This window comes from Cryptotermes secundus, unplaced genomic scaffold (assembly GCF_002891405.2).
Source record: "Cryptotermes secundus unplaced genomic scaffold, Csec_1.0 scaffold117, whole genome shotgun sequence".
Classification (NCBI taxonomy): Eukaryota; Metazoa; Arthropoda; class Insecta; order Blattodea; family Kalotermitidae; genus Cryptotermes; species Cryptotermes secundus.
Genome location: NW_019737981.1, coordinates 1,295,945 through 1,322,620, shown reverse-complemented (window position 1 = coordinate 1,322,620; position 26,676 = coordinate 1,295,945). Strand labels below are relative to the sequence as shown.

Sequence of the window (26,676 nt, the reverse complement as noted above, 5' to 3'; positions counted from 1 at the left end):
TGATAATGATCGGCAAGTCACATTGGGAACCCTGGTGACCAAGAATGGCACGCGGGCTACAGGTTGCCTGACCTCTGCAGAATGTGCAGCTATGACTTATATAAATAACTTACAGAGTGCTTATTTATTTCATACAATCATTTATTTGCATGGCGATTACCGTAATATTATGATTCGATATATATCTCATGGCGTGGGTGTATTTCCGTGTTTTTCTCTGCTCTGATGTCCAGTACAGGAAGTGGCCTTACGTTGTGCCGATCTACTGTCCAAAGAGTTCTATCACGTATTTAAGGCATTCGTTGTTCTCAGAATAATAATGAAAAGGAGAAACAAGAAAATCTTCTTCTCCACTTTATAGAATAGGACACTGTTTTCTTAACCTGTTTTTTATCTGAGACTCCCTTGCGAATTAAAACGCTTTAACCCCTTTACCCACCAAATCTACAGATATGTCATAACATCTTATACATGTGTATAATGTGTATAATTATTTTAATGGAAATAAAAATGACTAATAAACAATAATGAAATACTATATATGAAGTACTTTGTCTAAGAAATTATAAATTTGTAATTTAATATAGCCCATTAAAATTAAAATTAATTCTTCAGTTTCTCATTAGCCGATTTTTCCCGGGGGCTATGTTTCTTATTTTTGCGAAAGGCCGGCATTGGCAATCAACCGTCTTTCTATTTCACATTTTCGCTCCGTCTTTTCTAAAGTCTTCATTGATCTCGGAATTCTTTCAGTTTGGTCTGTAGAACCTGAGTCGAGAGTCATTCGTGAAAGCTGATGCAGACGAAACTGAATTGAAAAAAAAAAAAACTCTCTCCGTCTAGTCGGTACCGAGATCTTTCCTAGGGGACAAAGCGGCCGGGATGTGAAACTCTTTCATTCAAATTCTAGTGCCCAGATAAAGAATGCGTGGAAACGTACCTCCATTCCCTCATACGATACAACGTCATGCTTAATTAAGCACAGAGACAGTTTCTTAATTGTCTGTTCAATGCATAGTTCGCCACTGAGCCTCTGTTCCAGGCAGATTAGCAATATGGGGGTGGGGTGGGGGTGTCGTTATGCCCACACTCTATTTCCACACTGATGACTTGTTTCAGCTACTTGCCTCAGGACAGAGTTTAACAAATTTAATTTGGGAAGCGAACATGGGAGTAAAGAAGACGTGTGTAAGAATGGAGGGTTGGAGGGGTTGAAGAGGTGGACGGGTGTTACAGAAACATCGCCGTCCAGCAGGTAATTGCAAAATAAAAAAAGGCTGAGGAGGGAGTGGCACTGTTACTAACATCACGCAGGTCCGCCAGGGTGCTACAGCCCCTGGTGTTGAGAGCCTTATAAAAGATGGTGCCTGTCTCAACCACTGACTCTTCATCAAGCGACATCCCTGGGTCAGCTGCAGAAACTGGAGGAGTAAGGCAGACGGAGGCCCCAACATGAGACACGTTTTCATTTGCTATGCGATGATTCAACTAATTCTACTTGCTTCGTCAGTTCGGTGTGACGGTACGTACCAAATCCCGCTAATTTGTATGCGTTCATTGCACGAAGCATCTAAAATTATCCCAAGCTGGGATGGTTGTGTCTCTATGTCTCGGTATATGTTCTCAGAAACTACTCGCCGGATTTCAACGAAATTTATTATTGGAAGTCTAAAAAAAATAATTTCGCTACAATATTTGCGATCATTAAAGCCCATATTAATCTCTTCTTTACGCGAAACTCATATAAAGTTAATTAAATCTTCTCAAAGATCGCCTACCCTTATATAAATTTGGAACAGAGAATAAAGTATAAATCTCATTAAGATCTATGTGTTCTTATTTCAAATATTTTTTCGGTGTGATCTATATTAAATGAAATTAAATGGATAAGAGTATTTAAATGTTGGAGTGTGACCAGTTCTCCACATTATATTTACATTTACAATAAACGGAGACAAATTTCAATGCGATGTATGATATATTGATACTTCATTTTGGTAGACACCTTTCCCTCTGCTGAATGCTTTAGCACGCGTGTTGGAATAATTCATCCATTCGAGTGTTAGTAACTGTGTACGACTAGTGGAGGTGTAGGAAATTCCTAAATTTGATTTGGTTCATCCTGGTCCGTCACACTAGGAACAGTATAAAAGATTATTAACGCCGTCTAGTGTGATTGAAAAATGTTGTGTTCTTTAATCTTTCATCCTTCACGTGTTTCGGTCGGAGCGAACATCTTCAGAAGGACATATCAATCCGTACGGTAACTATTATTACAATGTCATGCTTATAAAATATTAGCCCTAAACAATTACTACGATGTGCAAGATTTGTATATCATTATAATTAGTCTATTTATAAGTATGGTTTAAAATATATTTGTTAAAACCTGGAACCAATTGGTTCGTGTCCTTTATACCTTTTGTCTTTAAAGGAGGTGGGTGTATACCGCGTCGTTATTCTGCTCTTTGACGAATAGGACGCTTTAGCGTCGTTCAGTTGTTCGGGCCGCGCTGTGTTATTAAAAACAAGATTCAACAATAACACTGGGCGGCTTTAATAATCTTTTATAGAATTCCTAAATCTTCTTACATGTTCCTAAAATCCTCTAAGAATAGTTCCGTCTCTTTGTGTACTTGTATAACCTGCGGGAACGTTAAAGGACTAATTCTTACCGAAAATTTTGTGGACACGAATTGAATTCTTTAATACAATAAGTGGTGTTACTCTGCGGAATATTTAATTTTAAAAATTACGCATAATCTGTATGTAATTCGTATTTCAGTTTTCCTGTAGATTCGAATGCAAAATAGATATCAAAATTAGCTTGTATTTGTAGACAGTACACATTAGAATCAGTCGTACAATTCGACACAAGTCTCAGTTGTCTTATCTGTTAAATTCGAACTTGAACTTCAGATTTACAAGGCAGCTTTGGTGCTGTACTATCCCGTAATATGTTTGTAGTATACATATAGTGTACAGCCTAATTCTTATGCATTCATTACAATGTTTGTCCATTAAGGAGAACTACTACTGCGATTATAAATTACTCTTATACATGTTCATACCTCAACATTTACCAAGAAGTAAATTTTTATATCGTTTCATGTGTATCGGGGGCACGCGGTAACGTAGTTGGTTGAGGCACTATGCTACAAGCCGGAAGGTCGCGGGTTCAAGTCCCGACGAGGTCATTGGATTTCTTTTTTCAATTGACCTAATCCTTCCAGCCGCACTATGGCCCTGGGGTCGACTCAGCCCCTAATAGAAATGAGTACCCGGAATATTCTTGGAGGTAAAGCGCGGCCGGCGCGTAGGGCTGACAGCCTTGCCGCCATCTATGAGCCGATTGTCTAGAAAATGTGGGAACTTCAACATCTCACAACCCTATGGGCCTCCACGGCTTGTTACAGGGATACCTTTACTTTACTTTACATGAGTATCGATAAACGTGTTCCTGTGGATTTGAACTCTGGTTTCTGAGTCCAAAGGCAAAAAGCAGATTGAGAACTGGGTGCTGAGAGAAGAGAGGTGAAACAAGGAGAGACTGGAAAAATTATACTGCGAGAAGTCTCATAATAATTATTTTTCACAAAATAGTAATACGGTTGATTACCCATTTCAGTGGTGACATGGGTGAGACATGTAGTACACAATTCAGTCGAAAAAGTAGAATAAAGATGACTGCTTAGGAGATAATGGGATAGATGAGAAGATAACAATAATGTCACGTGTTTGTTAGGCAACGCGACAAGAAATTGTGTGGGTTCGGATTTTAACGAATATGTTTATTGGCCAATCACTCTTTACACTCACAAGTACAATTATTCTCGACTTATAACATCGTCAGATGTTTCCTCTTCTCTATTACAGTTACTTGCACCGCTGATTTTGGTGAAGTGTCTTCTGCTCTGCTCGGAGCTCAACTGTCCTTGGTCCTTTGTCGAATACGAACTCACTCCTGCTAAAGTCTAAAAACTCTGCTGGTCTCTTGCCGAATACGAACTGTTATATATTGAACTTGAACTCAATAGGGAACCTTGTCGAAGGATTAATTTCGCCCGCTGCTATGCAGCGAACGCGGGAATACGTGTCTGCTTCAAACAATTCGTTTGTAACGGTAGAAACCCCACTGTTAGACTTTTATTTCCTTGGCATCGCTGCCTAGGAATTACTAGCCGTTGACTAGCGATGGACATATTTTAGCCCAGCTTTCAGGCAGCACGCCTCAATATTGTACCTAGAGAAATTAGTTTATGGACTAGATATAACTAGCTCAGGATAGAGTCCGGTGGTCGGCTCTGGTGAACTCAATAGTTAAAGTTAGGTTTCCACCAAAGGCACCGACATATCGACAGATTGAGTGACTATCAGATTTTCAACAGGAGACCATGCTCTATATAGTTATATCAGCTATGGGGTAATCATATCTTTACACAATTTTGTAACTTTTCTGTGCTGTCTGATTTCTTTTCAGTGTTGAATTCCATGTAAATATCTCTGCCAGTCTTCCATAAATTTTGAAATAGCGCCAAGTATATTCACAGTCGGCAGAAGAAGATCCACCAGATACGAGACTCCAAAACCGTTAACATAAAGTATAACTGGTGCATTATGGGTACAAGGCACATGCCCCATCTCTATTAAACAGTTTTTTAGGCGCGTCCTCAAGCATGCGAATTATTTTTTAACTGAAGTTTCCTTAGTACATCCGTCCGTCCATCTGTCTGTATGCCTCTAAATATAAAGATGGATTTTCATGTAATTTGGTATTGCAGAATTTTACGAAATATTTTCAGGATATCTTAAGTTTAATTTAGACCTAGGAATTTTAACGACCACTTCACATGTAGACCAACATGCGTCTCTGCGCAAACCCTGATCGCAACTTGCTAAACATTTAACGAAGAGTAAAATATTTCGAACAGAAAAATAAAACACATTTCATATCCTGTGCAATTTTTCCCTTATGTCGTACGGATTTCAATATAATTGAAAAGAAAATGAATCACGCTTATAAATAAGGATCTTCTGAACGCAATCGAAATTAAGAAATATAAAAGAGAAGTAAGGTAAAATCGTTGAGGCCGCGCCATAGATCAAGCGGTTAGTCGCTGGCTTCCCACCGCGGCGGCCCGGGTTCGATCCCGGGTCTGTCAAGTGGGATTTGTGGTGGACAAAGTGGCGCTGGGATGGGTTTTCTCCGAGTACTTCGGCTTCCCCTGCCAATCTTCATTCCACCAAATTCTCCATCATCGTAATCACCCGGGCAGGCTACAATAGGTTAATCAGTGGCCGCCGTGCCGAGTGGACCCAACTGGACTCCACTCCCCCACTATGCGAATTTAAAAAAAAAAGGTAAAATCATCCATACGCTTAATTAATTAAGCACTAAATCACCAAGACTTTAGGGGAGTGGAGGTACAGCTCCACTCGGCACAGACCTCGGCACTAGATGGAGAGGAGTGGTAGCTTCATGCCTCGGCCACTTTACGCCCAGTGAAAAAACCATCCTCTACCTAATACATAGGAAGCATGCCCTGGAGTCGATCTCGACGCTGTGGAGTGGAGAAAAATCTCTCTCTCCTACCGAGAATCGAACACTGGCCATCCAGTCCGTGGCCCGTCGCTACGCCGACTGAACTATCTTTAGTTCTTTTAGACTGTGATGAAATAACATTTGTCTTATCCTTTTAATACAGTGTCCTCTTGCCGTACGTTTTTGAAGAATTACATGTGGGGCCTATTTCATTCTGTTTCATCGTGTAACGTCAGTCAACAGTGAAGTTTTAGTATTCACTGATTATTCATTCAATTCATTCATTCATCAGTAATCTGTCAGATGACAGGTCCACAGCCTCTTCCAAAACAGTTTCTCCACTTAATGCGATCTTCTGTTTTTGGAAAGAGACTATCCAGGTAGTTTTTCCATTTGCTTTCCACATCGCAGTACAGCAGCCGTTCAAACCACTCTGGTCACGCCTGTTGCTATACGAACTTGAACCATCTCGAGCATCATTTGCTCTGTGCTTCAAGTCGCCGCTGATGACGCTGCTTCCGGCATCAGTTTTCATTCATTCAATATAGATCTATAATTCCAACTTCTTGCCAATTTGAATACTTATTCCTCAACAGTGAATCTAATTTTTATTTTTTTACACTAGAACACTATCGTAATCTTAGCTGTTTCCTCTACTAGTATAATTCCTTCGGTAACATCTCTTCACCATACATTTTAAAAACATTATTTATTTACTTGAAGGAGTGCGATGGGACAAAACCCGTTGGTACTACGGCCTCTAGCGGGCCTAAACGGGTCGGTTCGACTGTAATGTACCTGAAGGGACAGGTTGAGATCTCAACGGAGCCTCATACATCTTGAGTCAGTCCGTCCAGACAAATCCTTAACAAATATACTAGCCGCCGGCTTTCCACCGCAGTGGCCCGGGTTCGAGCTCAGGTCAGGTCATGTGGGATTTGTGGTGGACATGGTGACACTGGGGGTAGATTTTCTCCTGGTATTTCGGCTTCCATTGCCGATTCTCGTTCCACCAAATGCACCTCACTAATCTATCATCCGGAACTTGTAAATAGTCCAAACAGTGGCCGTCGTACCAAGTGGACTCAGTTCAACCCACACGAAGGAACTAAAAAAAATGGAGTTGGATACGCGGGAGGAACTAGAGATATTTCTCTACTTCACAGCGTCCAGACCGGATCTATCCCCCGCCCACAGTCCCTCGTCCAAGGGGTACCAATTGTTCCTTCCTATGAGGTAAAGCGACCGCGGCCTGAGTCTGCTTACTCACCTCCATCTTGTGCCGAGGTTAAGAATGCGTGGAGCTATACCTCCACTCTCCATAAGTCCTAATAACGCGGTGATGAATTACAGAGGGGCAACTTTCGCCTGTTACTATTTACGAAAAGAAAAACATACGTTGCAATATGACCTTTATTTGAAATGAAGTCGAATGAGTTTGACAGGCACTGGTAAGATGATAGTTAACGATTCTGAGGCAGGAAATGTTTGGTTCTAGTGCGTGAGAATGGTGCGTAACGCCGTCTGCCATTTCATATGCAAAACTAACGATTGTGATATTTCTTTGGTTTCAGGGGAAGAGTCTGACAGCGTTTCGACCAACACGAACAGCAGAAGAGGTTCTTCTGGCCTGATATCCATGCCACGGATCGGCCGTTCGGACCTGACCTGGGCCTTTCAGTCACAAGGTATGTCTTGATGCACTTACTGATGTATTCCGCTGTAGGACGTGAAGGTTGTACTGTATATGTTTAAGAATCACAATTTTTAAAGGAATTTCCTTCTTCACAGAATCCAAAGGTTCATGATCATGCTCACAAAAACTCATCATTTGGAACATATGAAATATTGACAGGTTAACAAATATCTCATATTCATACCGGTTTCAAACCCCTTGTCGGCTGTCCGCGGCTTCTAACTCAACATAGTTGTAGGTACTCTCCTTATCTTGAGCCGGGGTATCTCGGTTGATATAGTGACTGGGCTGCGAACTGAATAGCTGGGGTTCGTTTCCCAGTAGGGGCGAATTTCTTCTCTTCTCCACCCTGTTCAGACCTATCCAATGGGTACCGGGGATTCTATCCCTGGGTGTAAAGCACTCGGAGCATGAAACTGGTTGCTCAGCTCCATATAATCCCCAGTTCAAGAACGGTGGAGCTATATCTCCACACCCCATAATTCTTCATGGCGTGGTGCTTAATTAACTAAGCGTAGGGACAAGTTTATCTCAACCTCCTATCCGTCCTCAAGCTGAAGTTGCGCCGTCCTCTGAGCAGAGAGTTCAAGTCTAATGCTCCTATCTTAGGTAGCTCATATCTTCCCTGAAGATGGAGGCGAAATGTTCCTCCAATATGTTGGGTGATTTTCCAGACTACATGGCAATATGTAACAAAAAACTGACTTTAATTATCGGAATGAAGACGTGCCCTACCAAATGAAGTGTCGATATGGAGTGATGACATATCCAACAGCAAACTTCGGAACGTTATGAGAAATTTATGATTCATGTCCCCCCCCCCCATGAAATATCAAAATCACTGCTTTAGCTTTACAGTTGATTAAAGCTTTTCAGTCCTTGAGAGGAGCGAATGGGAAAAAAATATTACATTTCCGAGTAGCTTGAAATCTTTTCTGTACGCGTTTTTTGTAATTACGCATATATCTGTGGTCTGAATGTTCATTTGTTGCGGGTACAGACGTATTGTTGGGAAGCAACCTAACAGTGTGCTTCTTATATGCGTACATTAGGTTTCCTTGTTAGTTTACTGTAGTAAATGGAAACCATTTCGAATAAAATTCAGAGAATATATTTTTGTACATATTTCATGGTATGTACTAACATTTGCTTCTTGTTTGTATTCGTACGAACAAAATGCAGGGGCGCAGTAGCATAGTTGAAGTAATATGCTATAATCTGGAAGGTGGCGGGTTCGAGTCCCAATGAGGTGGACTTTTTCAATTTACCTAATCCTTCCAGCCACAATATGGCCTTGGGGTCGACTCAGCCCCATTCTTGGGGTGTAAAGGACGGCCGGCGCGAAAAGCTGACCTCACCTCCATCTGTGACCCGATTGTCTAGAAAATGTGGAAGCGTCACAACCCTATTGGCCTTTACGGCCTGTTACTGGGATAACTTTTTTCCCAACCAAATGCAAAATAAAAAATTAAAGTCTTTTCATGGCGGTTTGTTGCTTTCAGTTCAGAATTTCGCACCTTCGACCTTTTAGTGTGAACCAAATTAAGAATTATAAAACTCCATCTTTCTAATCTGCGTTCCGTTCTTCACAGTCTAATGGAGATGAATATTTCTTAAGTAATGGGGTATGAGATCTTCTCTGTAGAGATTACTCAGATCAGAGCCTTCAAGAATGTGAGGCCACGCAGCCTGGAAAACCTTAATCCTCTTCCTTACGTTGTTTGAGTTGTATGTTGTATAGATCTCATTTTCCATTTATAAACTAATCTAAAAATTGCGCTATTTTCTTGTGAAGAATTTTATCTCCTGGGATATAGAGCCATGTTAAAGAAAACTCCGTGGTTCGAGTCCACAAGCGAACTATACCAACCGAGTGACCGCCACTTGTTGGCGAAGTTAGCGCCAACTTTTGCGGATAGAGGGTGTCGCGTGGCAGCGCAGCGAATCCCCACGGCCGTTAATCTCGGTTTTCTAGACCGGAGCCGCTATTTCCTTGAAATAGCTCCTCAATTATCATCACGAGGCTGAGTGGACCCCGTTCCAGACCCGCTACTTCTCAGAAAATCTGGTAGCGCCAGGAATCGAACCCGGACCTCTGGATCTGTAGGCAGGAACTCTTGACCATTAGATCACAGAGGCGGTTATAACGCCATGTAACCCCCTGAAAGTGAACGGGCGTTTCGGAGGAATATCCCACCTCCATTTTTAAGGTGGAAGAAAGAAAACCAGCATGAAGCAGGTAACAAACAGAAGCCTGCTTGCTACCTGAGTTGCAATGGAGGCGACATGTTCCTTCGAAACGCAGATTGACTTTCAATGGACTGCCCTACCTTATATCCCAGAGGATAGAACTCTTCATAACCACCGCTGTGAGTCATATTTATTTGGTGTTTTTTGTAGGTGACATTGTTCCAGCGAACAGGAAGAGCAACAGAGGACCGTCCGGTTTAATCAGCATGCCCAGAGTGGGTCGCGCATTCCTAGCGGTGACCCCAGGTCAGTGCAGAAGCAGGGTGACTTCCAGTGTTACAGTATGCACGTTGAAAATAGTCTATGTACTGCCGGCATATAATTGCATTTATACATGAAATTGTTCTGTGAATATGCACTTACAGTCAAGAAGTCAGTTGGAAGAGCTAAGCTTGAATAGGAGAAGAGTACAATATTATTAATATAGTTTCATATAGTTTCATACCGTCATTCCCCGCTAACTGACGATTCGATCCATCGATACTACAACTTGTCCAAATACCCAAACAATGGTCGTTTCGCAATCAAGCGACAGTCGCTAATGCCCGCTCATTGGCGATGTTTACCAGCTCAGTCACGTCGACCAGCAATTCTGGGAGTGTGTTTACCAGCTCAGTCACGTGGGCCAGCAATTCTGGGAGTGTGTTTACCAGCTCAGTCACGTCGGCCAGCAATTCTGGGAGTGTGTCAGTACATTCTTGTCAATGCTGTTTTCATCATATTTTGCAAATTTCTGAATAAAAATAGTGAAATTATGGGCCCTACAACTAAAAACAAGGAAAATTACTAAAACTGGGTTCGTTAACCAACGAATCGTTAATCGATGACCTTTGAAGGAACTGATTAATATTGATTAATAGGGGGATGACTGTACTGAGTCAGGGGAACAACTTTCATATACTCCACGCCCACAAGAGAACGTGAGAGTCTCTCTTCTCACCATGTTCAAAGTTCTGGTTTGTACGCAGACATAACTGTCGGTACGTAGCAGAAGGTGTCAGCTGAACAGCGTGTGGCCCCCAACTTGTCAGATGCCATCCTCAGACCCAGTTCCAGCTCGTTCTCTGATCATAGTTCCAATTCAAGTCCTCGTCTTAGATGAAATTCTATTTCCAGTTCCAATAACATTCCTAGTCTCTGTTCTGGTCCTTTACTGTTCCAGTTCAAGTCTCAGAAACTTGTACATCTACTGGCACAATAAAGTAAAGATGAAGTTGTCCCTGTGCTAAATAATTAAGCACTACGCCTTGAAGACGTTTGGGGGAGTGGATATATAAATCCACGAATTCTTGACCTCGGCACTAGTTGGAGGTGAGTGGTCAACTTCACGCCCGGGCCGCTTTATCCCCAGGGAAGAAACTCCGGGTACCCATTTGATAGAAGGCTTGGCGGACCCCAGAGCCAGTCTGGACGACGTGGAGAAGAGAATTCTTGATCCTACCGGGACTCGAACTCCGACCCCTCGGTCGTCCAGCCAGCAGCTTCCTACTGACACAGCATCGGTATGAAAATTGTTGTACATTTTCTAGTGCACCATGGAGTTAAAAATCAATTGGTATTACGGGAACAACGAACTGGTTAACCTACAGATGACAGTCTAGACTTGTATTAAGCAGGTGTCTGGTTCGAATATTTACCGGGACACAGGCTATCCTGACTCAGGCTTTTTGTGTTTTCCTTCAGACCCTACAAGGAAATGTTAGGACAGTATCTCGATCAGGCTATGATCACCACCTTCCAAATCCTTTCCAATTCATGAGTCATCATACCGCCAGACTTCATGTAGTCTCGATGGCGAAAGCGTCGTTAAACAACACAAGGAAAAATAAATGAACGGTTTAGCTCATTGAAATGAATTAACAATTGATGCCGTAGAGGTACGACTGTTGAAATTTCAGTATCGGATCTGGTTATATGGGCTACTTAATGATGATACATCACGTACATACGTCATACAGTGCCGGATAAGAAATGCCAGGATGATTATGAATGGTGAAAAGCTAAGTATATAGGAGAAAATCTTCATAATATTTTCTTACAAACACTGAAAAAAAAACTACGAGAAACCGTAGTCATCGTGGTTGGATTTCAAGCCGAGAATCTAACCTGGGACTTCCTACAAATGAAAACTGTATCTTACTCACAACTTTGTTTTCAACTTCAGTTTTAGTAACAGATGTTCCGTCTTCATGGTTTTCCATCAAGTTCAACTATTCCACCATTTGAGAGATAATATTAAAGTGACTCTAAGAAAATAGGACATAAGAATTTTACCACATTGAACTGGCCTAGGACAAGGTGCGCTGACGGACTGTTGCGCATAATAATAAATCTCAATTTTACCGTCATTCCCAAATCCGCGAAATATTATAAACCAACAGAAATGCAGAGTCTATAAATCTTAATAATATATGAATACCACTTCCATGTTGCAGGAGTGCACGCAGATCAATACCTGAAGGACAAACGCGGATCATCCGGCCTCATTCCTATGCCGAGGGTAGGGAGGTCGGGCCTTAAATGGCCCTTACCAGGTTAGTATTGGTGTGCACAGGGCTGTAAACAACTGGGTTCGTGAGTAGAATGCGTCCCGCTTGTGTTGGCATGAGTTTTGCCGCACAGACTGGGATAGAGGTTCTGATAGTTCTCTGTTCGAATCTCGACCGGTACGCCGGGTATCCTGACTGAGGCCCTTCATGGTCTTCCTCAGTTCCTCCACGAAAGTGCTGCAATAGTGTTTCGCTTCCTTCCAGAGTCTGTTCAATGCATCATTCGTCATCTCATTATCTGACGCTAATATACTTACTGAAGTTCGTTAAGTGGCCCATAAAAAGAAAAACGAATGTTTATTTTAACAAATATCTTACGTGGACATGGACTGGATTATATTCGGTCCAAGTGGTCCCTCAGATTTCTCAGTGTGTTCCAACAGAGTACATATATTTTTCTATGTTGTAGGCCCTAAATTTCATGCACATCGATGTTAATTTATTATAATATTATATAATAAATTAACACCGGTGAACGGAGAAGTTCATGGAGGTAGGCCTAGACCCACTGGGGCTGTAGTGCCAAGGAAAAAAAATAACACCGAGGGCCATGAAATTTAGGGCCTACAACATAGAGGTCATGGCTGCATGACTAATTGTAACGGGTTTAGGATTGGATGATTGGATTTGCTGATACCTTCTTTTACAATCATTCTTAATCACAATCAGTTTACAACAGCTCACAATGAATGACTGACTAAGAGTCGCTCCATTCTGGCCGGACTACGACTGTCTTCTCTTCTGTCTTCTCTTCTGTCTGTCTTCTGCTGCGAATGACTTCTCATCAGAGTGCGCAGAACCTTGTTTTGTAGGCGCTGCTGTTTTAAGATGTGTCTGCCGCTAATTCCCATAAGTCATTACTGATCTGATCAATGCCTTATGGAGGGATATTTTAATTTTGGCGCTTACACGCTCGCTTTTGAACAGGAAGTAGATTCTGATAAATTTTCTGAAGGCCTTGGCTTAAGTCATTTCTATGTGCAGTCTCTATATAATCCTCTTATCGGAGATTTTTCTTTTCATTGACTCTACAGCCCCCTTGGGCCTTGGCCTCTGATTTTCTGTTTCATGATCATTTTACAGACGGTAGAACTCCCTGGACGAGTCATCAGCTCGTCGTAAGGCGTCTACCTAACCACAGGACAACACAAACATAGAATAAACTCATACACATACCAAACATCCATGCCTTGTGTGGGATTCGAACCCACGATCATGGCTTCTGAGCGACCGAAGATCTTATCGGATATTACACCTAGATATTGTCACGTGTTTCAGTGAGTAAGGCGCGGGCTTGGATTGTTCAATCGGTTTATTGGATCTTCACTAGTCGTAACTACAATTACTTCTTACACTCTTCAAGATTACTGTAACTATAGCACATGTAACGTCACACACTGTCTTCTAATTCTTGTTCTGGCCAAACTGCTCTTCCCTTGGACCTTCGGAACTCAAGTGAAGTCAATTTCTATTCCCGCATTCTCTCATATTCTCTCGGCACGGACCACGCACAGAAAACAACCCCTCTATTGTTGCATGGCGCAGGCCACAGAGGAAACAAATCACGTGGTATATCTCTCTCCAGTCCATTTGTGCACTGACTGTTACCCAGCGACTTTCTATAAACATTCGTCCTATTGTTGCTTGACCTTAAGCGGGTGTCTATCGCGCCGTTGCCTAGTTGTACACGTTACAATATTTTACATGATTGACTTGAATCCTCATGTACTACTCCGTGCGGTCTTATTTGAACGGCCCCTTTTGTAACCTAGCGATGTCCATAGAAAATGTTTGTTGCTTGTGCGTAACCTAAAGGCGCGTCCACATTACTCGTGCCCGTGCTCGTGCTCGCCAGGCTTGTGCTCGTCGGGAAACTCGTCTGGCTTTTATTTCTGCTCGTAAATCTTCGTCCACACTACTTCAGTTGCTCGCCAGGCTTCGGCGCGTGAGGATCCGTATATTTACTCGTAGTGTGTATAGGCTGTAGTCGTATTTTAATCTATTGGCTATAGTTTTCAAATTAAAAATTTTAAATTTGCTTGTCTCGTGACTTGTCATTACTAGCGAGCATAGCAAGTCACACGAGCACGAGTAATGTGGACGCGCCTTAAGAAGTGTTTGTTGAACTTGCGTTTACACGGAATCGTGTTTTGCACGTACAGTGGTTGTCTCTAGGAATCGACCTCCATGGAAACTTGTTTTATACCGAGTTGTTTCCTAAAAACTCCTACATGTCACAATATATACAAGTCTGTTGTTTTAAGGTTAGCCACATCACAGATTGGGTTCCGCTACTCCGTATTCAGATATTGCTTTGTTTATTCGATTAAATATTTGTATTGGGAACTAAGTGTCACAGAATTCAGAGAGGTCCTTGTATTTTCTCTACGACACGCCTTTTCGTAGATGTTCTATTAAGCTATATTTGAGTTTCATGTACAGTATTGTTTATTTCTTATCTGCAGAAAAAAATAAAGGCCAACGTTTCCTCTGTGTGCCCTTATGCAATGCAAAAAGCGATTAGAATTGAACAAAGCTTTAATGTCTATAGACGCTCAAATGCTGAGAAATTGGTAGCAAATAATCAATGCCAAGTGATTCACTGACCCTCATCTGCACATAAATTATTCTGTTTGGTCCTGTATTGACGGCTCATCGCTTGTTTTCGCTACAGAGGCTCTTCTTGATGAGGACGGTGCTCTGGTGAGCGTGCCGGTGAAGAGGGGTGGAGATGGCAGAGAAGAGCCAGCGGGTATGTGGTTCGGACCCCGACTGGGCAAACGCAGCAAGCGCAGTATCGATGTCCCCTGGACCGTTTTTACGGTCAGAGGTACTTATGTTCTCTCCCTACAAAATTTTCGATTTTTCTTAACCATTTTAAGCTACTTCAAGTAGAGATATACATGCCTGTGTTTGTCCCGCGTAATGAAATTTAACCAGTGGTCAGAGTTTCGCCTAACTTGAAGTGAATTTCATGACAATGAAGTCGATTTTATTTTATACATCTGAGCTCCCTATATTTTTTTTCTTCTTCTTTCACTGCCTCTACAGCCCCCTTTTTTATTATTGCTAGTGTGGTGGGACTAAGTCCCTTGTACTGCTGCGGCCACTTCTAGCCTATTGTATCAGCCCCAGATGATAGGTGAGGGTGATTGTGGAGCAATTGATGGAATGAAGATTTGCAGGGGAAACCGAAGTACTCGGAGAAAACCTGCCCCAGTGCCACTTTCTCCACCACAAATCCCACTTGACCAGACCCGGGAAGGAACCCGGGCCGCCGCGGTGGGAAACCAGCGACTAACGGCTTGAGCTGTGGCGCGGCCCGACAGCTCCCTTGGTCCCTGGCCTCTGATATTCTATTTCATGATCATTTTACAAACGGTAGGATTCCTTGGACGAGTGATCAGCTCATCGCAAGGCCTCTACCTAGACAGAGGACAACATAAACACTGAATAAACACATACAGACACCCAACATCCATACACTGTATGGGATTCGAACCCACGCTCCCGACTTCCGAGCGAGCGAAGACAGTACATGCCTTAGACCGCTCAGCTACCGTGACCGGCACTAATCTGTTATACCAGTTCTGAAGCACATTTAATTATTATGCACTCTCTTTGTCAATGATCCATTAAGGACTGCACTTAAATCTCAGGTAGAGAGAAACACTAGCCCTATTCTGAATCTTGAGGAAACTGAAGCGATAACTACAATGTATCTGGGTTGCAGAGGTCCCTACAGACATCAGGGACTACACCCTGGGCCAGGAACCTGAAGAACTGGAAGACTGCTGCGATCTCTCGGCAGAACAATCGCCAACACAGGGTGGAAGGAACACTCAAATTCATAAATAGGTGGAATATTCAAGTACATCAGGAAACTAACCGTTAATATTAAGTTTGCTTTATTTGAACAACTCAGCATTGGCCGCCAAGTGTTAAGCAACATTTTTTTTCATAATCACATTCGGACAGGATTATCACAATTCATTTTACATGGTGAATGAAACGTAAAGGTAACGACATTGTACTTACAGAGCCGAATAAACTATAAAAAGATTTGCAAATTATAATATCCGAGCCTGGATCAAAGTATTGATTCTGTAACATACGAAGTCTTTCAGTAACAATTCTATTATTGTATACTGTGCTAATTCATTGTTATGACAGCTAAACAATTCATATCGCTATAAGTCCGACCCGTCCTCCTTCCTCTCCCCCTTTCAAACGCTAATGACGTGGATCGATTGGCAGACCTGCTTCTGAGGTTTCGAACCGAGGTTGCCATGACTGTGTACTGACTGAACATTACGTTTATACTGCATGATCCGTGGTGAGATCTCAGTTATACCCAAGCCTGTGCAAAAGCAGAAATTTGGTAAGTTAATACATTACACCATTTTGAGATCTTTGCTAAAATATTATTTCATTTTTACAGTGTTTGCAAGAGAAGTTATAAATTAAAAAGTAAACCGACTACTAATACACTAAACGGTCTGGGATACTTAAGACAAAACTAGAGAAGAATGTCACAAATTTTAATCTTTGTGTCGAAATACTGAGCAGAAACTGTTGAAGAAGAAGATGTCGTGGTTGCCTTCAAGTGAAGTCACACAGACTTTAGAAATAAAATAATCAATTTTAGTGAAGTTCTTTGGGGCTAAACCCAAATTTTATTCTTAGAAAAAATAAATCAAGTAACCGCCCTCTAATTCAAAGCTAAATGTGCTGACAATCAGAAACAGTTGATAGACTTGAAAAGATTCTGACGATGGTGTATACTGTACTTCTTTTGGCTTGTTTTGGACTTCATCCATCGTCTGGTATGTAAAAGGCAGAAGACCACGACATTTCGGAGTCTGGATCTGTCTCCGTCTTCAGGTTGGTCCAGTGATTGAGACTAGCTCTTTCTAACGGGCCCAACTGAGTAGGTTTATCCTTCCCCACCCACCTGAAGACGGAGACAGATCCAGTCTCCGAAACGTCGTGGTCTTCTGTCTCTTACATACCAGACGATGGGTGAAGTCCAAAACAAGCCAAAATAAGTACAGAAACAGTTGTGTGATGCTGTTATATCAATAAGAGACAGCCTATATCTGTTTTAATTACTGGAAGCATTCTTTATGTTGAGAGCATATACACAGCACATTTATTTTTATACTTTGCATCCTGTTGTGAATTTCATATAATAGACGTATTGACTTCCTGGTACAATCAATGCAATCACTTATTATATAACGGCCAAAATATCACGTGTTGTGAGACGGCACAGAAAACTTTGTAGTTGATATATGAGGCATACACAGCGGTAAGTGATATATCATAATGCCACATTTCAGTAGTCTCTAATCTTGAAGATGTGTATTGTGTCTTTTTGGATTTATGCTTTGCCAGGTAATTTATTCTGACAAAATTAAATTCTTTGAATTCAGCCGAGTGTATCAATATTAACAATACTTTCCTTAATTCTACTTGCTGGCATTCAATCAGCATTGCCTCTTGGCTTGGATGTTAGCTTAGCAATCATTCTTAAGTTCTCAGAATTAAAAAATAATATTTCACATACGGCCCTAACAATAATAACACAAATTTTATGTCAGGTTATAAGAGAGAAACCTCTGTATACTTACGTGTTCAATTTGACTAGCTTTCAACGCTCTTTCTAAAGGCGCGTCCACATTACTCGTGCTCGTGCTCTCCAAGCTTGTGCTCGTCGGGAGACTCGTCTGGCTTTTACTTGTGCTCGTAAATCTTCGTCCACACTACTTCAGTTGCTCGCCAGGCTTCGGCGCGTGAGGATCCGTATATTTACTCGTAGTGTGTATAGGCTGTAGTCGTATTTAAATTTATTGGCTATAGTTTTCAAATTACAAATTTAAAATTTGCTTGTCTCGTGACTTGTCATTACTAGCGAGCATAGCGAGTCACACGAGCACGAGCACGAGTAATGTGGACGCGCCTTAAGAGCCACCCAGTCAACCCCATGGCTAGAACTCGAACAAACAGAGCCAGCAGAAGGATAGTATATAACCAGCAGAACACTGGCCTCGTGGGTTCGAATCCCACTTGAGGCGTAGATGTCTGTGTACGTTTATTCTGTGTTTGTCCCGTCCTGTTTGCAGGCAGCGGCCTTGCAACTGGCTAATCCCCTGTATAAGGAGTCCTACCGGCTGTGTATAGGATCGAGAAAGTGAAAAAGCGGCCAAGGCCACAAAAGGGGATGTAGATCCATAGATAGACAGATTTTTACTTTAGTAGTATGACTCATGAAAGATGAGTTTAAAACTATTTGAAAATGATTGTGGCCTGTGGGAATTCGGCCAACGAGATCGAGAAGTTTCAAGAAAAACTTCACTCAGGATAGCTGGCATCTCTCGAAAACAAATTACAAATTTACCGCTAGACCATCCTGTTGGGTCAGTATCGCCTGGGCCTACCCTGAGCCAGATGAAAGCAGCACACGTTCTATTTACATCAGCGTCATTAAAATATTATCTTTTCCTCATCATTTATACGTAGCAAAGGATCTATCCCTTCACGTTGTCTGACCAAAACCTACTTCTTCATCCGTGCTTCATGTCGTAACAATATCAGCCTCCTTTACTTGATCACATTGGTGAAGGACTTATATCATGGAGCTCCCCACATACATTTTCTCCTATTATTTTCTCTATTTTGGGTGAAACTATTCTTCTTAGACAGTAAACTACAGGACTAGAGACGTCATAATTAATAAAACCGAATTGAAATATAAACGTCGGAATATTTCTGATACGAGTATATCTGCTTCAGCATGATCACAGGACCTGAGAATAAGGAACTTAAGGTGAAGAAAGAATCACAGGGATATAAATTGGTAGGGGAATATGTATTTTAAGATTAAAATTATTTATAACTATAAAATATTGATATTTTCGTTAGTATATTAAATATGCAACTGCAGAAACTACTGAGTTACTCGAAAAAACAAAAATCAGTAAATGTAAGTTCCTGCTTTGTCAGCGTTTGTGATCGTAGCCTAGTGATTGTACCCAAGCACATTTGTTAAAAAAAGTTTTCTTTCTGGTTCTTACTTATGCTTACTTATTTGTCTCTACACCTGTGTGTAGTTATAAATAAAAAACAAGAAAGTCTGTGACTGCTAATTGCACACCTTGAAAGAAAAACACGAACAGATGCAGTTTTATAAAAACTGCCTGCTTAGTGATAACGTTTTGTGTAGTATATTAGTGGAGAGCACGAATAAGGCATAAATTTTTAAAATCAAACCAGTAAGCTGCTTTCTCAGCAAAAGTCGTACAATAGCCGTTATTTCGCCAACGTATATTTCTGTCACAATACAGAATGTATATACAATATGTCTATATTTATATGATTTTTTCCTTGGCCCTACAGCCCCAATTTTGGGTCTTGGCCTACTTCTATGAAACTTTCCGTTTCACTTCGGTTCACTATATCCTAGATATTAGGAAGGAGTCCTTGGGCGGGTGATCAGCTAGTCGCAAAACCTCTACCTGTACACAAACACAGAAAAGCGCACGCGCACACACAAACACTAAACATCCATTCCCTGAGTGGGATTCGAACCAATAATCCCGGTTTCCGAGCGAACGAAGACAGTGCATGCTCTAGCCCGGTCGGCTACCGTGACAAGCACATTGATAAAATAATTGAAATCAATGCAACAGGAGCTGAAATATAATACAATAGACGTTAATCCTTATGAGATTAACATTTTTGTTATAATATAACATTTTGAAAGAGAACTTGTAGATGTTGACTGTATTATGGACGGTTCTGTGTATTTCGTCCAGCTAACTCCATGGAGTACAGCCTCTCTTCAGATGCTAACAGGCCTTCATCTGGTCAAGAAATTTCCCATCTACTATGGAATTAAAAGTTTAATTGTGGTGTTCACAAGATCCCTGCAGTACATTCGTGTTATCAGCCGAATGAATATGTCCACATATTTATAAGCTATTTCTTGAGAGCCCATTTCCCACGCTTCGGTCTCCCAAGCGGTGTCTTCTATTCAGGTTTTCCAATTAAAATTCTGTACGCATGTCTCTCCCCTTCTTTGCAAATTAATTCACCCTCATCTCATTATTCTTAATGTGATGAACTTCATAACATGTGAAGAAGGGTGAAAACTGTGACGTTTCACTTTAAGAAATTTTCTCGCCCTCCTCTTATCTCCTCCTCCTCCTTTGGTCACAAATATTCCTGTTATCAAACACACTATTCATATTCTCACCTTACCTTTGGTAAATGTGAGGTCCAAAATCTTTCGTTCATTTCGAAGTTCAAAAATTGAATTTGCCTTACTTTCGGACAGACACAATACTTGTGGGATAAATCTCGAATGGAGACAACTCTGTGCTGTTAATGTTGTCAATGTTTTTTTTTTTTTACGATCGTGTCTCTGACGCAATAGTGCAAGGTTTAAACCCCTAGAATCCTCCGTCTGAATTCTAAAGGTCTCTCTTTGTAATGAAGACAGCAAGCCGCAAGCGAGGGATTAGCACAAGTCGACGCTGTTCTTCTTGAAGATTGACATCTTCCCCTTACACCCCTCCTGGTAGCCCTTGGTCTTCATAAAGTTCAAGCAAATAAAGGTTGTGTGCTTAATCTTCATAGAAACCTGTTGAAATTGTTACGGTTATCAAATTCAGTATAGAATCTTCAGCATTCAATTTCTATGCGTATGCAATATTACTCTATTAACAAATTTTGTTAAAAATACCTGAACCACAGTAAGTAGAAAAGTAAGGCCGTGCCATGGCTCAAGCGGTCAGTCGCTGGCTTCCCACCGCGGCGGCCCGGGTTCGATCCCGGGTCTGCTCAAGTGAGATTTGTGGTGGACAAAGTGGCGCTGGGGCGGGTTTTCTCCGAGTACTTTGGTTTCCCCTGCCAATCTTCATTCCACCAAATTCTCCATCATCATAATCACCCGGGGGAGGCTACAATTGGACAATCAGTGGCTGCCTTGAGGGTACCCAGTTGGACTCCACCCCCCACTAAGCAAAATAAAAAAAAAACGTAGAAAAGTTGCGGAAAGGACAGATACATTTACTAGAACACTGACCACATAGAGCAACAATAAACATTAAGAGGAGCTGCTTTTTAGATGTACGCTGTGAAGGTTTTTAAGAGAATTTGGATATTGCGTTGCCGAGTGAAGGGTACGTTCCTCTATGGTGTATGGCTCTCATCTTCCTTCCTATTCATAATTACTGCCAGTTATGACGGTGATTATGTAAAACGGCAGTATACGAGTAGTAAGTATTAACCTTATGTACGTATTGTGACATGACGCCTGAATGCCGGAAGAGTGCATTCAGAAAACAACAGAGACATCTGTTGCTAGACAACGGTTTTGTGACACATGTTTCCGCGTCAACGAATACGTTTGTATAAATCAAAACGTTGCCCGGAGATTGTCACACTTTTCATGGCAGCAGAATAACAGAGGACAGTCTGCTGTCCGAATGTGTGTTTCATATTCGGTCCTCATGAAGTTAGTTCAATCCAAGGTTCATACATCCAAACAGAGAATTCGAGAGACGAGAGATCTTCAAGATTCATTCACAGATTATCCAATAGTTGAAGTGTTACTAAGTAAAGACTAGCAAGCAGACGTTGAAGAATTCCTTATGTGTGTTATAGTTACAGTAATCTTCAGAGTGTTATAATTAATTATAGTTACGACTTGTGAGCATCCAATAAATCGAATCACCAAGTCTACTGTATAACAAATATAAATCACTCACAATTATTCGTCACGCCACACGTCACGTATCTGTAAATATTTACAGTATCAAATCTAATGTCTCGTGCACTTAACCTAATCTTGGGTAATTCAGTTCAGTGTTGAAGCGTGAATTTTTCGAAGTGCTGGGCAAATTCCAAGGCAGAAGGAAGTCGTGAAGTAGTTGGCAATTGAGTATACGTGGTATGCATCATACCAGATAACTGTGCGAACTTGGTATAAGAATAAATTAATTTAAGGATGAAAGAAGAAGGAATTATAAATTAGCAGAAAATGGTTTACGACTGCTACGTTTGCCTTTTTTATTGCACCTGGTACTGGTGCATTTTCTTTTTCAGTGAAATTCTCTATTGCAGGTTCACAGAAGTTCGGAAATTTTCCTAGGCAAAATTCTTTCGTCTCGGATATAGCGCCGTGTATTCCACTGAGAGTCAACGGAAGTTTCGGAGGCAATATGTTCTTCAGAAACATCGGCCGTGTTTCAACAGACTACGTGGCATTATATCCTGGAAGATATAACCACAACTATGAGAACTTTCAGTCCTACATGATTTTGCGTATCTTAAATTTTCTTCTTAACTGTCATTGATGAAAATTCAGCGTGAAACTTACTGAGCCTCTCCTGAGTCCACGTGTTTCGCAGATTCAGTACGGACCTTCGTCAGAGCAGTGAATGTGCGCTTGATGGACGCTTTGGTTTTTTGAATGGTTAATTAGTCAGGTAATATTATTCTTTCGTATTCATATTTACTGTTACTCCCTCTGCAGCATGGGACACCTGTGAACCGCTTGTTGCATCAGATAATTGTATGACCTATGTTAATTCCGAACTCACCTTTGAAGCTATAAAATATTTCAGGTCTGAAATATCATTCCGCAGAAGTTCTTCAGACGAATAAATAAAGGAAAGTTGAGTTTTCAGAAGAGGATAATCAAACTACTGTGCATGTGTTATCAATTACGACCAATGAGCAGTATTTGGAAAAATTTTCAGGGTAGTGTTCAAAGTTTAGAAATTCTAGAGGTGAAAGAAATTTCAATTTCAAAATTTTGGAGAATCTGTCAGTCAACTCTCCCATTTTAATGCCGAGAACTCCACAGTACAGCGGGCGATAAGAAGTTTTTCAATCATTTTTACCCGCCCTCATTTTGGACCGAACATTTTCAAATTTTCTTTGACAAAAGATGCTGATGTGCCCCAAGCTCTTGAAACGGCAGCTGATGTAGTTACTTTTGATTTGTATAACGTCTGAAAGTTTTCTTTCGGCTTCCGTTAGTACTCCTGGAAAACTTTTCAAATAAAAATTAAGTTCAAAGTCTTGAAGAATATCATGATATCCTCAAGTAGAAATATGCGTTTCATCATCACACTCTTGCATTCGTGAACTGCAAGAGTCAAGAGAATGGAGTGTGTTAATATTTTCTGTTTTGCTAACAGAGGGAGTTTGCTGTAGCTTCGAATGTCAATTCACTTCCTCCTCTCCTGAAGCCTGTACTGTATTGTATCAAATCTGACAGCGCCTGCGTCCAGGAAGGGCCAACGAAGTCTCGACGAAATGAACAACAAGCCTATGAAGAAAGCAGTCTTCTGGGATTTGGCACCGTGTATATGTGGTGTTGACCGACGTTTCGGAGAAACGTATCGCCTCCATCTTCAGGGTAGAAAGAAAAATGTAAGAAATCCGCAGGCGAAGAGACCGTGAGAACCGGTACAAGCAGTCTGCTTTCTTCATAGTCACAGCCGTGAAAACCTCAAATCTTACAACAAGCCTATGATTCGGTTGACGGAAGTAGTAGATGATCCGACCGCTTCTCTTGCTAGTGTATCACTGAACTACGAAAGTAACATTTTTATTTCATTTTTCAAAGTATGAGCCAGGCTAACAAAGTTAACATGAACAGTTCGCCACCGATTCAGACTGGATAACTGGGATCTTTTAAGGACACAGGTAGCAATTGACATGTATATTTCCTACTATGTGCAGGCCCGTTGTAGGGCTCAACCGAACCGAACTGGTGGCTCTGCCTTTAGACTATTATTTATTTACTTGTGTTCCTTTTAATAACGCTATCAGCATCGCAGACTGTGCAGATTGGAATTGTAGAAAGACTGAAGAGTAAAGAATTGAAAGGGATGTGGGAAGAAACGATTATGGCCTAATTTGAGGCATTTTTCCTCTAAGGACTGAGAAAAAAACAAGAAACTTCAGTCAGTAATCGGTGATTTAGCCGAGATTCGAATCGAGCACCTCCTGAATATGAGTTGAAAGACATACATCTTCAACGACCTTGTTCAGTTTCCTAGGAATGAAACATGCGGAACGCGAGTCTTTGCCTCAACTTGTCCCATTCGCAGGCTCAACTTTACACCTAGAGACAGGAAACCAATCACATCTACCTTTTACCTTGTGTACCTATATTCTGCAACTAAACATAAAGCTGAAGATATTGACACTCCCGCGTTTTGGTTGGAGAAACCAGTCTCCTGCTGAGGGGCCGTCTGGATTTCTCAATATTTACAGTACATGAAAATAGGCTGTAATTTATTCTGAACATTCCTCCACATTAACCACTCACAACTGACCTCACCATGTTTGTCTATTTAAAGATCCTTGGGCTGATATTTAATAAGATTTAGGCCCATTGAAGACAACCACGAGAAACCTCAGGCAGTGTCGGATACGCCCAGAATACAAACAGAAGCGCTCACAATTCGATCACTCGTTAGTTATTTAATTCAGATATTTCTTGAGGGATATTTGGTTTTACAGCTGAAACACGCCCGGATTAACACAGCGGTGAATATTAAAATTACAATATTATGGGATATGAGGGTGTGTATTTTGGTAGATAACAGCTTTTCGGAGAAACCTGTTGCCTTCATCTTGAATGTAGCTTACCCTCTCTTTTCACAAGGAAGATTTCTGCTCACAAAATTAATTTATTGTAACACTGTGTTGAGATGGTAGGACACACAGTAATTGGATTCTGCGACAGAAAAGTGAAACTAATTTGCGAGACATCTTTCTTCATTCCCTGCCTGCTAACCTGATCTTGGGGGTATTATATGCATGCAGAGACATCTAGATTCTACTTAAATATCCCTCAAAGTTTTACTCAGAATATGAAGCATGTAGTGAATTTAGAAAATATAACAAAGAAGGAAATTTTCTTTATGAATTCCAAATGTCGTTGCAATATTAGACAGGCTTAATTGAGTGGGATTGATTGCAGAAATGGATTCCAGTCGGAAATATCGAAAGAAAAATAAATGCAATATGGAAGAGTGAGGAAATATAAATTTGATTACGTCTGTATCTTTTCATTTAAATACTCAAAATACAAGGAAATATTTTTCATTAAAGTGTGAGCAGTGGTTTGGTCAAATAAATTGAATTCTAGCGGTGAACAGTAATTGCACCTTTGGTTTAGGCCTCACTCCGATTGAGGTCACATGCTCGATCCACTCCCAGGGTTATGATACTCGTATTTTAAAACAGGTTTACGCATTGTCTAGGGACACTAGAAAACATGGGATACCCTTATCCATATCTGCTGAATCATACGGCACTACGGCACATCGGTAAAACATTCATAACCTTAGCAATAAACCCGAGACAACGCGTCAGAGCAAATGCTTACTACTACCACTGCCTTCTGGGCTGCTTGCACGTTAGTAAACGAGAATTTATTTGAATTGAATTGAATTGAATTGAATTGAATTGAATAACTGGAATAACCATAGAGGCACGCGGTAGTGTAGCTGGTTGAGGCACTATGCTACAAGCCGAAAGGTCGCGGGTTCGATTTCCGATGAGGTCATTTTATTTTTCCATTGACCTTATCATTCCAACCCCACTATGGCCCTGGGGTCGACTCAACCTCTAAGAGAAATGGGTTCGAGNTACTATTATAGGAGATGGGATAGCACAGTCGGTATAGCGACTGGCTAGGGGCTAGATGATCAAGGGGTAGAGTCCTAGTAGGATCAAGAATTTTCCCTTCTTCAATCGTCCAGACCGGCTCTGAAGCCCATCCAACCTCCTACACAATGGGTACCGGGGGCACTTTCCCGGGGGTAAGATGGCTGGGCCGTGAAACTGACACTCACATCCAACTGATGCCGAGATCAAGAAAAATGTGGATCTATACATCCACTCTCCCACATGTCTTCATGGCGTAGTGCTTAATTAGTTAAGCACAGGGACAAAGTTATCTTTATTATTGTCCTCTGAGCTCTTAATTTTGCACGTAAATAAATAAGAACTGAACTGAACTGAACTAAACTGAACAGAACAACTGAAATGATTATACCATGACAGATGCTAATGAACTGGAAACTGCTATGTGTATCAGTCCATCACAACACAGAGTATAAATGAGCAACTGAGAACACGAGAAGTATCGATGAAATCCATATTTATTCACTAAGCTCACTCGCTACGTGTTTCCGCCATATATGGTCGTTGTCAAGCGTTAAAATATTAAAAATATTGTCAACATACATCATTGGACTGCTTACAATGGATCCATTGTTACTAGTCCCGTCTAATACAAACCGTTCCTCAAGATATGCTGTAGTAAATTATATTAAATTGAATATTAATATATATAAGTCTATATTTACTATTATTATAGTATGCATTAACATTGAAAGTTAAAACTTAACCGCGGTACTTCTACGTTCGTGTTTTCATGAGCCGAGTGCATCTGAGTCCTACTACGTGTATGTGTCTAAAAGAATATGTAACAAGCCAGGGGGTCCAGTCCGTAGAAACTGGAGAAGAAACACTTTTAATGAGATGTTTATAGATAATTATAAAAGCTACCTTGGTAGAAAATTAAATAATGTTATTTTAATTACTGC

General features: G+C 41.1%; 1 protein-coding gene across 1 annotated transcript in view; it reads left to right on the top strand.

Annotated features, from left to right (window-relative positions):
- The first annotated feature begins 1,353 nt into the window (after positions 1 to 1,353).
- Positions 1,354 to 26,676, top strand: part of LOC111870543 (cardio acceleratory peptide 2b) — a 42,136-nt gene continuing 16,813 nt past the window's right edge. The window contains exons 1-6 of the mRNA XM_033753869.1: positions 1,354 to 1,522; positions 7,117 to 7,230; positions 9,639 to 9,734; positions 11,924 to 12,022; positions 14,712 to 14,867; positions 15,771 to 16,418. Coding sequence (XP_033609760.1) covers positions 1,453 to 1,522; positions 7,117 to 7,230; positions 9,639 to 9,734; positions 11,924 to 12,022; positions 14,712 to 14,867; positions 15,771 to 15,895 — 660 coding nt within the window. The 5' untranslated portion in view covers positions 1,354 to 1,452 and the 3' untranslated portion in view covers positions 15,896 to 16,418. The remainder of the gene's footprint in view (positions 1,523 to 7,116; positions 7,231 to 9,638; positions 9,735 to 11,923; positions 12,023 to 14,711; positions 14,868 to 15,770; positions 16,419 to 26,676) is intronic.